The 14,951-nt window shown below is 39.1% G+C and overlaps 1 protein-coding gene across 1 annotated transcript in view; it reads left to right on the top strand.

Annotated features, from left to right (window-relative positions):
* The window catches only part of GALNTL6 (polypeptide N-acetylgalactosaminyltransferase like 6), a 451,137-nt gene that overhangs the window by 405,799 nt on the left and 30,387 nt on the right, over window positions 1-14,951 (top strand). Inside the window, exon 8 of the mRNA XM_030449917.1 lies at window positions 9,062-9,169. Within this exon, the coding sequence (XP_030305777.1) occupies window positions 9,062-9,169 (108 nt within the window). The remainder of the gene's footprint in view (window positions 1-9,061; window positions 9,170-14,951) is intronic.

Genomic DNA, 14,951 nt, shown 5'->3' with positions numbered 1-14,951 from the left:
ATTGCTATAGAAGGCAGCAGCATGATGAGATGATGAGCAGATGATGAGGCAGTCACAACCCCTCTTACAAAATATGACCCCTTCATTAAATGGTTTCTTAGATTATTTTTAACGCAAGAAGTAATGTGCAGCATTTCAAGGTTTTGGCAGCATAACTTTGGGATCAATTTTTAAATTAAGAATATGTGATACATTACTGATGATACTGTGTATGTATGTGTATGCATGTACTAGACTTGTGAAAGTTGTCAAAGCACTGGAACTGACCTGATCGATTGTGTCTCTTCTCATTAGCCAGGGAAGCCACGATTTAGAAAATCCTAAGTTTAAATCTGGTAGAAAGGCACAGTTTGTTTAGTAGCCTTCAAAATATAGAGAAGTGAAAGACACTAATTTCCTGTGTTTGCTGAAGATCCTTTACACTGAGCTTTCCTTAGGCATAATAAAACATAACAAAAATGCTAAAGCTGGACCTAGCCTCTTTGAAGCTAGCCGCCTATACCTAAAGTTATTTTATCCTTACCCATTCTGATATATCTTCCATATTCTCTTCATCCCTGTTTTGCAACACACACTTCCAAGTTCATTAATCCCTTTCTTTATCATCATCATCATCATCATTAATTCATTTCACTGGTAGCAATCTTGGCAGGAGCTAGGGAGAGGGGAAGCATTACCACTTGCAATTGTAATCTAGATGAAGAATGGACAAACATGGATTATTGCCAGTTTTCTCAGCATAAGAAATACCATGAGGATTATTGAACTGCCCAGAATCATCAATTTCTGTTTTATATGGTATTTTGATCACTGACGGGAGATCACACTGCACTGCAAGTAAATTGTTTTGTTGTTTATTAGCCCACTGACTGCAGATTTGCAGACAGTGATACAATTTTTTTTTTACTTTCATTTAACTGAACATTCTCACTACGTGAAAAAGTTCACAGGAAAGTGTACTTCAGTGTCCTTTTCTGTTAAATCTGGTCTTTGGATTTGTATTTCATAAAAAACATCTGAAAAATCAAAAAACATTTTTATGTTATTATTTGCAACAACATTTTCAGCACCTGTTTGTAGCCATCTCGCACAATGCTCAGAGCACCAAGCTGACAGCTTAGCAGGGCATACTTTATATTTCTCTTCTACCAGTTGGTCTTGCTGCTGTCTGTCTTGTTACACAATCCCATCAGCAGTATATTTCTCTACTAGTTTTCAAGCCTGATCCAAAATCCATTCAGTCCCTCCTCAGTCTTTTACATAATTAGCTGTATGTTTATGTTCCAGTACCATAAACACACATCTTCCACACATCTTCCATCTTCCACACTCAACAAGCATAGGTCTCTTACTGCAATAATTATTGAGGCAGTACAGCCTCAGACTGTCAGCACCGAACAATTGCTGATAATTTCAACATAAGCTTTGGGCTGTGTGCAAGGACAGTGCTGCTTAAAGCATATTTTGTAACCACAAGGAACAGCACATTAGAACACTCGAAGGTTAAGGAGTAAGCAAGACGATTAGATTAAGGGACTCGGCAAGATAGCAACATCCACGAAGAAGCTCGAATGTGTGAAAGATAAGCTTTGTTAGTTAATTGTTGCTAAAGGTTTTGTAGCCAATCAAGTTAAAACGTGTGTAACGAGATGTAGAAATCACCAATCAGCAATATGTATACGTGGCATTAGCTCTTAGATTAGTGTATAAATATTGCCTTCTGATTCAATAAAGTTGGACATTTGTTTGCATCAAACAAGTCTCCGTCTCGCATCTGTTTGCATCAAACTCTCACTGCGACAAATGGTGGACCCCGACGTAGAACGGGCTAGAGACTGTAAATAAAAATTTAAAAATTGCCAAAGAAATATTAAAGAAAAAAGAAGATTGAAGATTGAAGATTATCCGGTCGCAGGTCTCCAAGAACTCGGGAGTGAAGAAAAAGGCTGAAAGGAAGCCGGTAATTGTGGTGCGCACCTTCATCACCTCCTCGCGATTGGCAGGTGAGCTTGGAGAAACTTTTTGTTATGGGTTCAAATATTTCAAAAGAAGAACGAGACGTTTATGATACTTTAAAGACTTTACTTAATAAGGATAAAAAAGTTATATCGGGCCATGATTTAAAACTAATTTTAAAATGGACTCGTGAGCATTTTTCTGACATCAATTCGGTCTCTATTTATGACCCTACATTTTGGGAGGTCGGAGTTAAATTATGGGATGCCACTACACGGGGCAATAATGAAACCGCCAAACTCTTAGTACCTTGGCGAACACTTTTTGAAACTTTAAAAGGAAAAGAGTCTACTACTTCATCTGCTCCCCCTTCTGCCCCCCCGCTGCCAACCACTGCCTCTATGGTGAATGCGGATTTGGACCCAGAACCCTTTGACCCTGGGGGCTGGATGAAAACTAAAATGGGACTGAGAAGCAAAACCAAAAGCAACCGAAAACACCACCAGAATCATCGGAGTTCACAGAGGGAGAGAAGCCGGAGAACACAGGCGAGGAATCTTGGAATGCAGACTCCCTCCCTCGTGCCTGCCTACCGTGGCTCCCGACTGCTCTGCCACCTTTCCACCTCGGAAGCCTGATTTATCTTCTTGACCACAGTTGCCATCAATTAATCCTCTGCTTCACCTGTCAACACCATCAGTGCCTGCTATAGAGCAACAGCCAAGGAAGGAACTGGGACTCGGAGACAAGCAACTAAGGAAACTGCTGAAGAAGCTGACAGAACTGGAAACCAAGGATGAGTATACCCCTGAAAAAACTCTAGTTTTTGCTCCAGGGAACATCCCGAACAAGGGAGCACTAATCCATTTTTACCCCCTGATCCGTTCCCTATTCCTGCTCCTATTTCCCTTAACCCTTTAACACCCACTGCTCTACCTCTTCCAGATCCAGCATGGGGAGGGGAGGGTAGTGGGGGAGGTGGTAATGTGTATCCAGTAACTAGATGGAAGGGAATTATTCAAAATGCTATAGTTGAAGGAGAAATGGTTCCAAATATGAGTCTGATGGTTTTCCAGTGATTGTGGGACCCGGAGGAGGAGGTCAATGGGTTGCATTAGATTGGAAAATGGTAAAAGAAGCCAAAGTTGTCATTGCGCAGTACGGTTTGAAATCGGCTTGAGTCATCTCCTTTGCAGTATCTTTTTACTGCTCAATTGTTGATGCCATATGACACAAAAATGCTCATTAATACTCTGTTAATTCCTTCTCAATAATTGCAATATAGTTCTCAATATTGATGCATATTGTGGTGCATGGTACACTGGTGTTTCATACAGAGATAAAAAACTTGGTTGGTAATTATACTTGCAGTTTTGGTTTAGGAAATTGTACCATTTCATTTTGTTTCAGGGTAACTTTACCAGATTTTAGTAGCAATATCATTTCATTTTTTAATCTTCTAGTGGTGGTTGTTAGTTTTTCTTATATATTGGTGAGAAGTAAGACAAAAAACACAGTTATGAGAATGAGTATTCCTTTTTGGAGGCTGGAAGTTGCTGTGGAGAGCAAGAGTTGCTCCTGGTACGGAGAGCACTCCCACTCCTGCCTCCGCAGCCGCTTCTCGCCCCCCCCCCCCCGCACACACTGCTGCTGCTCAGAAAACGAGCCCACCATACCTCTAAAAATGTATCTAAATTCACCAACAAACTTTTATTGCTTTCCCCGGGTTTGGTTTTTTTTTATAGACCATGGCCTGAAAGTTGCTGAGGAGAATGAGAACTGCTCCTCGTACAGAGAACACAGAGAAAAAAAAAAAAAAAAAAAAGAAAAAGAAAAAAAAAAAGAAAGAAAAAAAAAAGAAGAAGAAAAAAAAAAAAAGAGTGTGTGTGCCTTTGCTATTTAAAGGCTTGGAATTTTGTCTGTAAATAATTTTATTTGGCTTTTTAGGTTTTAATTTGGCAACCATGGAGGAAACTAGGACTCCACCGTGCTGTGATCCAGGAGGGGTCTGGGGACGCTTTTGGGGCCCCCCGACCAATTTTTGTCGGATAAGCCTCCTCTACCCCCTTGGTTCTATGCGCCAGTGGACATCTGAACTTCCTCATACTAAAAAGTTGTTAAAGTCCTTCCACTGCAGTGTGAAATGTCCTTTTAGTATTGTGTTGTACTGATAACATGTTTTGTTAATGTTGTAATTCATGTGATCGTTTATATGTCGACTTAGGGATCCCTCGTCTATATGTTGGTTGTTGATTGTGCTATTCTGTTGTACTGCTCTTTTTATTGTTAGCTTTTAGGTCATATTTGTGAAGATTTTAATGGAATGTGTTGTATGAATCTTTCTGATCACTCTCAATCTATACATGCTGCAATACAATCACTTAAAGAAGGGGTTGCACATTTGCAATCACATTTGCTTTCTTGCTTTTGCTAACATTGCTACCTTGTATCTTCCAATGTTTTCAACGGATGCTCAATCCTGTCATGAAAAGAGTTTATCTTTTTCAGTCAGAAGGGGGAATTGAGGCAGTACAGCCTCAGACTGTCAGCACCGAACAATTGCTGATAATTTCAACATAAGCTTTGGGCTGTGTGCAAGGACAGTGCTGCTTAAAGCATATTTTGTAACCACAAGGAACAGCACGTTAGAACACTCGAAGGTTAAGGAGTAAGCAAGACGATTAGATTAAGGGACTCGGCAAGATAGCAACATCCACGAAGAAGCTCGAATGTGTGAAAGACAAGCTTTGTTAGTTAATTGTTGCTAAAGGTTTTGTAGCCAATCAAGTTAAAACGTGTGTAACGAGATGTAGAAATCACCAATCAGCAATATGTATACGTGGCATTAGCTCTTAGATTAGTGTATAAATATTGCCTTCTGATTCAATAAAGTTGGACATTTGTTTGCATCAAACAAGTCTCCGTCTCGCATCTGTTTGCATCAAACTCTCACTGCGACAAATTATGATTACAGTGTAGCATGTGGATTGGAGACTCATTCTTATGTGCACAGTTTTTATATTTTCCAGATAGGCTTCATAACTTATAAACTAGATAGATAAGGCAGGAAAAAAGGCCAAGCAGAATTCAATTTTAAAGACAAAGAGATGTGAAAAAGAGGTAAATCACAAAAAATCCCACAAAAGCTGTAAAGCAGAGCCAAAAAATGCATCTGTGACATCTTAGCTCTAGTCAGGAGCCATATAACTAGAGCTTAATCTCTTTTAAAGTTTGTGTTAGTGCTTGCCTTTTGCTTTCAACCATGCTCATAGTTTTTGCAACATTCTGTTGGAAGGAGCTACATAAACTGTGATGTAGTGTATTGTTGACACATAAACTACACTTCTTTTAGTCTTTCCAAGTTGAAATGGCATTGTTTTGATTTTGTCTTTGGTTTCTATACCTCAGCTGCAGACCAGATTCATTGCTTTTGTAAGACAGAGACATGAGCAAGTCTGAGAGATTCATTGCTTGCTTCTCAGATAAACAGAGAGGTATCAGTGTTTTAATAGCCTTTTGCCAAATATCTTATACCACCTGAATTGCTTTCATGGTACACTGGAGATCTGTAATATTTAACAAGAAGTCACTCTCCAATTTCTTTTATCTAGCATAGGTAACATAAAAATGCACATTTTAAAGAAAAAGTTGCCAGAATTGCTCTTCCCAGGAAAATACAAAAAAAGATTTTAAAATAATTCTGAAGCTGAAACATAAGCAGGAACAGCAGCTAAATGTCCTTCAAGGCAGTCAAAGATTCATTTCAATTACCCTGCACAGCACACCTCAGGTGCAGCACATCATTTTCACGTTTTATATCTATCAAATATAAGCCTAACACAAAGTGTTATTTTGTCCCACTTATTGTCTCAGCATATCTGTAAGGCTGGGGTTTTTTCTAATTCCTTTTCTTCTTTGTCTTTTTTTTTTTTTTACTGGTACCCCACTGCTCCACTGCTTTAAAGGAAATGCAATATATGTCTACTTCAGATCTCATTGTCAAGTAACACTGGCCTGTACATATATATATATATAAATATATATATATTTTTGCTTTCTTGTCTTCTAAATTTGTTTAATGGCTGACCTTTGTCATAGTCAAACCACTATGCTGTCCATTCTTCAAAGGCTAAGAAACCTTGATTAATCACTGTAATATCTCGTCTAGCCTTTAAAATAACACCTTATTAAAAAAAAACAAACAAACAAAAGCCAAACCAAGAATAGTAAATATATGTCTGCACTTTCATTGGTACACTGAGTTGTTTGAAGGAATCCACAGAGAGGAGATTTCCACAAAAAGAAAGCACAAATTGCATAACATGCAAATAAAATATTGGCAGAAGGGTGAATAGCATTTTTTTAAATCATGGCACTACAGATCTTACTGGAGCATTGTTTTATTATTTTCAGTATGTTTGTTTTTCAGTGATTTAGGCGACATCAGATTAAACAGGGGAGGATTTCTTTAGGAAGCAAATTTTACAAAATGTTTTTCAAAGAAAATAATTATCATGTCTACCTGGCATAGCGAGACTGCCCTCAGAGCTGCAGTGAGCTGCTTTATGATCTATGATTCTATGATTTTGGCATGGAGGAGAGGTACTCATTTGGTCTTCATTTCAAAACCATTTCGAATCCATCAGTGAATTTCCTCCCTGAGAAGGATTGTGCTCACTAGGCAACCAGCTGGGATGTTCTGACCACAGAAACAGGTACTGAAATACTCTTGATACATGCGTGCTTTGGCAGAGGGATGCCTGGGACAGCGTCTTTATTACCTTTTGCTGCTAATCTGCATGATTTGTCTCCTGAGAATCTAACTTGCACCAGAATGACCCACTCAGATCTCCTGTGCCTTAGTTCAGAAACTGCTTTGGGACATGGAAAGTAGCAGCTTCCCAATGAGGTCTCAGCTGTACCTGACTGTGCCCAGGTGTCCATGTAATTTTAGGACAAAGCCAAGCATGGCATCCTCTCACCTCTTTCGATGGTTTCAAACCTTCCTTAACCATTTATTCTGGGGTACACAGGTTTAGCCTGTAATGTGGTGTAGATTCTCAAATATTTCATTACTGGGTGTCAGTTGGATGCCATAGCCAACAGCTGAGACACTGTAAGGGCTGATACACAAATGACTCATAAGGAAGAAGCTTCCTGAATCACTTTGCAACTCAGTTTTTCACTCTAAATCTCCTTTTTTCTCCATTCACAGTATAAGTAATATAGTCAGTCTCAGGGGCTAAATTCCAGTGTGCTACCTTCAGCAAGTTCTTTAAATCCTAGCACAAGCACCAAGCTATCCCATGTTGCACTGTTTAGCATCTGCATATTCAGATGACTAAAATCCAGTTCCAGGCTCACAACCAGACTACTAGGACCAAGCAGCTATACCCACCATGGAGCAAATAGGCAAAGCACAGCAGAAGAAGCCAAACTTGGCCATTTTCACTGTTGTTTTAAATGAATGGAATTCATAGTTCTGTTTCCTGTGATTTCAAAAAGCCAGTAGCTGCAGCCAGCTTGTAGGCAGGACAAAAGAAACAGAATGAGAAATGTATCTGAAAAAAGTATAGAGATGCACATTTTTTTCTGCAAGTTTCATGCAAAATGTCAAATATTTGTGATCACATAATATTTTCTGTTACATTCTTTTAAGGGTCTGGTTACTGCTGTTTTAATTCCAAGCATATCAACTGTTTGTGTAATGTCTTTCTGTATGGAAAGTGTTGGTTGTCTATGTTCTGCTTTGCTTTAGCTTTAGTTAAAAACATTTCATGCCGTTTTGCTCCAGAGCACTTCAAATATAAGTAAAATTCCTTCATATATATAACACATGGACCTAAATTCATATTCAGATTCATGGAGAAGTTTCACAAAGAGTCTTTATGTATGTTCAAGTAAAGAATCATGGAATGGACAAGCCATTCCCCTTTCTTAGTTTTTGTTATAAATTGGTTAGGAGGAGGTTGGGGCTTTTGTTTGTTGGTTTTATTTTCAGTCTAAAGTATAAAAGCCTCTAGAGGCCACAAGTATCTCTTACCTGAAATAAGAACCATTCTGTTCTAATATTTGTGGGGCACACAGCATTGTTTTGACAGGTTTAGGGAATAATTTTCATAATACTGATATTTTCACTATAAATTAATTTTAAACTCTTGCTATGAAGTTAGTTTGAGGATATGCAGATAGTTTTGCTTCAGAATTATGGTGGGTGGTTTTGTTGTTGTTTTCCATTTCCCTGATCTGCAAGGTCAAGTTGCTGCTTTTGAAATTAGAAAGTTATGAATTTTGTCTGTGTGCTATTCAAGTCATCGAATTGCCATGTTGGAGTTCAGTGGCTCTGCATTGCCAGAGCATAGAAAATCATACCTATAGGTGTTACCTAGTTGAAACCTGATCTTCCTAAGTGAAGAATTGTGGGGGTTTCCTTCTGTACTTGGTGCCCATCAGGATATAGCTTGATTTTTAGGATCACAAAGTACTTGCATCAGTGTTGACTGAGGTTGCTCAGACCTAAAGCATCAAACCTGTGTATTCCAGATGGTTCCATCTGTTTCATTATTAAAGTATTAATGATGAAATCTAGCAGCACAATCCTCCTTCTCTGCCTATATAATTTTGATCAGAAGGAAATAGGTTTCTGTTTATTTTCCTTTACAAAATGAAGAGGATCTTAGTATTTGAGCTCTGCATTCACTATTCAAAACAAAATAGAAGCCAAATATTTGGGGGGAAAAAATTACTTCTGATTGCTGATTTGCTTTACCCACCATAGCATTCTTTTGATCCTATGTATTTTAAATAATAGACACAATAGTATTTTAGTTGTGTTGCAAGAGAACTGTTACTATATATTCTAAATATGTTTTAGGATTATTTTTTATTAACATACACATAACACACATAACTTCTGCACTATGATATTCTGCATAGTCGTCTGCCATGTTACCTAGTCCCAGCTCTCATGTCAACAAGGCCACCACTGTGACTGTGGCAGGTGTCAGAGCAATGTCATTTTCACACACCCATTACATGAAATGCTGTCTTTGCACCATTTGTGTCCAGGAATCATTCTTTCATTTCCTTTCTGTCTCCTTTCCAGGTGTGGATGTGTGGAGGTGGCATGTTTGATGTTCCATGCTCTCGAGTTGGGCATATCTACAGGAAGTATGTCCCATATAAAGTCCCTTCTGGAACCAGCCTAGCACGGGTCAGTAATTGGGTCTCACTTTTCTTTCATTTTTTTTCATGATCAGTCCTTCATTCCCTGTAAACTAGTTTCCAGTAAACCATTAAAATGGAAAATATGGTTTCTTTATTTTTCTGAAATGAGATGTGCAATTGCTGCAGTTATGCTGCATTCCAGAGATAAGATTGCCAAGAACAAAATGAAAGCTTAAAAATACAGGGTTGGACATCTCAGCACAGAAGCACATTTCATGCTGATTCAAACCTAGGAATAACCTAAGGCTTATGGTTCTCAAATTGCAGTGTTGTCAGTCATAGTTTTTACAACCAGAGCCAATGTAAATGCACATTTTCTTATCAGTCAGCAGAACAGGCAGGATCTCTTGAAAGGAACATTTTTTGTTGCAAAAAAAGAACAGAGTAACAATGATTTGAGTGACTGTCTAATTATTGTGTAAAACATGTGGAATACAGCCAGCTTGGAGCCGTGTGAGTGAGAAATTACAGGGCCTCTAGATATTTCTCAATGACTTCTGAACACATCCATATCCATGAGAGGCTTTTTGCTCAAGAGATAATGTTCTATAACCTTCTGGAGATGATCATGGGATGTCAAAAGATGGGAGACAAAGGGCACAGATGTAGCTCCCAGGCAGATACTAGCATTTCTTCATGCTTGAGTTTAATCTTTTCTGGTCTGGAGGATTCTTTTTTTTTTTTTTTTTTCATAAAATTGCATCAATATTAAGTTCTGCATATTGGCATAGGGTGATATCTTATGAATCTTTTTTTTTCTTAATAATGAAAATGTAGTATGAATAAAAAAATAAATTTCTTGCTCTTAGGGATAGAGATTCTTGGTTCCAGCACCACAGCACAGGTCTTGTCATAGTAACTGCAGCTGAGGAGAGGGGCCACCTGTGCTGACTGCCTGACAGCTGGATAGACAGAGAGAAGGATTTGCCTTGGAAGAGCATCTGTGCAGACAGTGAGACACATGAAACAATAATGGAATTAGAAGTGGTGTTAGCTGTGGGGACAAAAACTGCACTGACTAAATTGTGAGATGAAAATCTTCCCCCAGTACCTCTGTGTAGTATCTTTGTTTCCCTCTCTAGATTTTTGCATTGGATTAAATAAACTGCTACATTTTCCCCTGCAAAAATCACATGCATCTTAAAATGAGAAATCCTAACTTTAGTCTCTGCTTTTCTCTATTACAGCACAAAGTACCTCATTAGAGAATATGCTGTCCTGTGCATTACCTGTAGGAGCAAAATAAAATTATTTCTATTGTACAGTTCAACACTCAATTAGCTTTCATGGAAACACTGTGAGTACTCACATGTGAGTACTTAGAGCCATCAGATAGCCACAGTCTGCAGCTTCTTTATACTATTTCTTCTAGCTTGGTTTCAATCAAGCACTTGTGAAATAATACCAAAACATTTTCCAGTTATAAAATTGAAATATCTGCCTATGCATAGACTGACTGCCATGTATGTTCATAGAATCACAGAATGGCTAGGGTTGGCAGGGACCTTCAAGATCATTTAGTTCCAAGCCCCTTGCATAGGCAGGGACACCTTCCACTCAACCAGGATGCTCAAGGCCCCATCCAACCTGGCCTTGAACACTTCCAGGGAGGGGATAACCACAACTTCCCTGGGCAACGTGTTTCAGTGCTTCACCACCCACACAAGAAAGAATTTCCTCCTAATGTCTAACCTAAATCTCCCTTCTTCAAGTTTCAAACTATTTCCCCTTGTCCTCTCATGCAAACCCATGTAGAAAGCCCCACCCCAGCTTTCTTGTAGGCCCTTTCAGATATTGGAAGGTTGCAATAAAGTCACCTCAGAGTCTCCTCTTCTCCAGGCTGAACAACCCCATCTTCCTCAGCCTGTCTTCATAGGGGAGGTGCTCCAGCGCTCTGATCATTTTAGTGTCTCTCCTCTGGACATGTTCCAGAAGTTCTGTGTCCTTCTTATGTTGGGGATCCAGAACTGGACACAGTACTCCAGGTGAGGTCTCAGAAGAGCAGAGCGGAGGGGGAGAATCACCTTCCTCTATTGGCTGTCTGTGCTTCTTTTGATGCAGCCCAGGACATGGTTGGCTTTCCGGGCTGTAAGTGCACATTGAGGGCTCATGTAAAGCTCCTGGTCCACCAGCACCTCCAAGTTCTTCTCCTCAGGGCTTTCTCAAATCCTTTCTCCTCACAACCTGTATTCATGCATGTGTTTGCCTCAACCCAGGTGCAGAGCCTTGCACTTGGCCATGTTGAACTTCATGCAGTTTGCATGAGTCCACTTCTCAATCCTGTCAAGGTCCCTCTGGATGGCATCCCTTCCCTCCAGAGTATTGACTTCACTGCTCAGTTTGGTGTCCTCAGCAAACTTGTTAAGGTTGCACTTGATTCCACTGTCTGTGTCGCCAACAAAGATGTTAAACAGCACTGATCCGAATACTGACCCTTGAAGAACACCACTTGTCACACATCTCCATTTGGACACTGAGCCACTGGTCACAACCCTTTGAATACCAGAACTGGATCCAGCCAGTTCTTTATCCAACAAGTGGTCCATCCATCAAATCCTTATCATTCCAGTTTAGAGATCAGAATGTCATGCGGGACAGTGTCGAGTACTTTGCACAGGTCCAGGTAGATGACATCTGTTGTTCTGTCTTTTTCCACCAAGCCTGTGACCACATTGTAAAAGGCCACTGAATTAGGCAGGCAGGACTTGCCCTTAGTGAAGCTGTGTTGGCTGTTACCAGTCACCTCTTTGTTATCTGCTTGCCTTAACAGAGCCTTCAGGAGGATCTGCTCCATCATCTTGCCAGGCACAGAGGTGAGACTGACTGGCCTGTAGTTCCCTAAGTCTTCATTTATTCCATTTTTGAAAAATTATATTTCCCCTTTCCCTGTCAGTGGCAACTTCACCAGACTGCCATGACTTTTCAAATATGATGGACAGTGGCAACTTCATCTGCCAGTTCTTTCATGAGCTTTGGGTGAATCCCACCAGGTCCCATCACTTTCAGGTTCTTTAGGTGGTCTCAAATATATTCCCTATCTTGTGGGAATAGATCTAGTCATTGATAGGGTAGGTCTTATCTTTCCAATTCAGGTGATGGATAGATTCCTCTGTGCTGTGAGAGGTGATACTTAAGTACCTTTCTGGCATGTATTTAACACTGAAAGAAAATTTGAATTCTCAGGTTCCTACATTCTAAACCAAAACAATGCTCTTATGTACATTACATTAAGACTGCCAAGACCACAAGGTTTTCTGTATGTTATAGTATTTGGGGCTATCTCAATAATTACACAAGGAAGATAGTTTGGTCCCTGACTCATCTAATTGTATTTTTAAGCTTAAAAGTATCCTCTTTCAGTCATCCAGCCCAGAAAAGGGAAAGCAAGGACATAGTAATCTTCAGTGTGTCAGTCTCTTTGATACAGACCCCAAACTGCCCCAAATAAACTGTTAGCCAAAATAATACTAGAGAAGTATGCCTAGAAGTGGCTTGGATTTTTTCAGCTATCTTTGCATTATCCTTCAAATATAACATTATATACTCCAATGATTATAGTATTGCCCGTCGGAGTATTTTATCTAAAACTTCTCTTTAGTTCAAGATTATAATTAATAGCACACTCAAGAGTATCTGGAAGTATTATCCCTGCTGCCAAAAGCAACACTTTTCATTACTAAGTACTTTTCACAAAGGTTTTTTACTAAATCCTTTTCCATTTTATGCTCTGTAAAAGAAGATACTAGAGATGCAGTTCACAAAGGAGGAAGTCCTAGGAAGCCCAATTGTGATTTTATAAGTGATTTCAAGAGCCTCTTCATTAATCAAGCAAGAATTTCCCCTTGAACAGATACTGCAATAAATAATGATTTTTCCATCCTGTTCCACAGCATCAGCACAAGGGACAGGAAAACTGAAGTTAGGAAGAGGGCAGAAGTTCTAGACAAACTCAGCACAGCTCAAATCACACTACAGGTTTTCTTTCAAGCTGTTCTAGCTTATGTTTGCCCTTAAGAAACAATACTTAAAGTGAGCATTTTACTTTCTCTTGGAATTTCACTTTTTTGTATCTTTCAAAGCACAGTTTCAGGTAGCTATGTAATGCCTGGCCACTCTAGGTATGTTTACAAAGATCCGTGCCCTGAGGTGAGGATCACATATGCTTTACTAAATGAGAGACTTGTCAAAAACTCTGTTCTGCCTCCCCATCACTTAACAACCACTACGGTACCACACACATTAGTATGTATTGTGGCATCAATTTCCTATGTCCTTATTGTATTTCCTACTTTGTTATCTATCACTTAAGACCTGCAGAGCTTACGCATAGATTTTGCAGACACATGACCAGCAAATTGAAAATTAATATGGCATGTGCTGTCAGTCATACTGCTTGTTGATAGTGCACAAAAGTAAACTGAGCCATAAATGTGTGGATTTATAAAACAGATCGTGACAACAAAATGCAGATTAAATAGCTCAGTGTTTTTTTTCTGGAGATGTTTTAAGATATTGCTGCTTGCCAAATGTAGTCAGTGTCCAATTTACAGGTAATTGCACATAAAGAGAGATTAATGGGCATGCAGATGTCAACACTGATCCTACGTTATGATGTGGAAGCACCACATAATTGTTTATTCATTCCAAACCTGTCAACCTCTGCACAAAACTACAGTGACTAATAACCAATTTTACTTTTTATATTCTTTAAAATAGAGAGCAAACCCCCAACTCTTGAACTATGCAAGATGTTGCCCCATTAAAAACTTCTAATTATACTGAATTGTTTTAGTGGTGTTGCTTTGTAGTATTATTGCCTGACTATTGCTTCATTTTTAACAATTCTAACTCCTTTTCTTTTAGGCAGTTATCTATGAAATCAGACTTTTAAAATATTATTAACAATTTAACGTAAGTATATCCCAGTTAGTTAGTTATTTTAGTTTTCCTATTTGGGCAGGAATATTTTTTTTTCTGTTCATGATTCTATAAAAGCCACAATAAATTTATCAATGAAAGCTCAGTGTTCCAGAGGACATGCAGAGATGAACCCAGATTTTGAAAATATATCTGCAGAAATCTTTTTCATTTGCAGGTATTTTACACAACGTTGTAGCTTTAACTACAGAACAGTGGAACATTATGCCCTTACGAAGGCAAGGGCAATTCCATTGATGTTCAAGTTTAGATGCTAAACCAGCAGCATTGTGAATCCTAAATTTAAGTTAAATTCCTCCCTGTACGACAGGATGTGGGATCCCAGAGCTCAGTGATCCTGTTACCCAGCAAGCACAAGCAAAATAACATTTGCCTCATTGCACAGTCAATAAACTGGAACTTGCAGATGTTTGGGTTCAAGAATCCAGCTGATAAAAATGGATTCAGATTCCCACCTGCACCGTTTGCTCAGCCTTTTTGTGTGGCTTCAGAAGCCATCTTTAAAGAAAGTGACTGTAGCCATATCATCTCCTGCTGTGATCATGTTTGCATTTTTGGTAGTTCCCTTTAATGTTTTTTTCCAGCTGCAAATGTTTGGGGTTTTCTTAAACCATCCCATAAACATTTTCTGTTCAGTCTCCAGGCAAGTTTAAGAACCAAGGAGAACTGGTTAGAAAATGCCTATGTTTTTTTTCATGACCAGAGTGCAAACTGATGCTGCAATGGGAGCACTGCTGGCACTGTTGCAATCCCCTCTTTAGCACTGAGTTCAGGAGCCACAGTAAGCAGCTGAAACATCAGCTTAGAATAAGCAAATTATTTAGGAATTA

Source organism: Calypte anna, chromosome 4A (assembly GCF_003957555.1).
Source record: "Calypte anna isolate BGI_N300 chromosome 4A, bCalAnn1_v1.p, whole genome shotgun sequence".
Lineage (NCBI taxonomy): Eukaryota > Metazoa > Chordata > Aves > Apodiformes > Trochilidae > Calypte > Calypte anna.
Note: the sequence above shows the minus strand (reverse complement) of the source record. Positions and strands in the feature narration are given on the sequence as shown.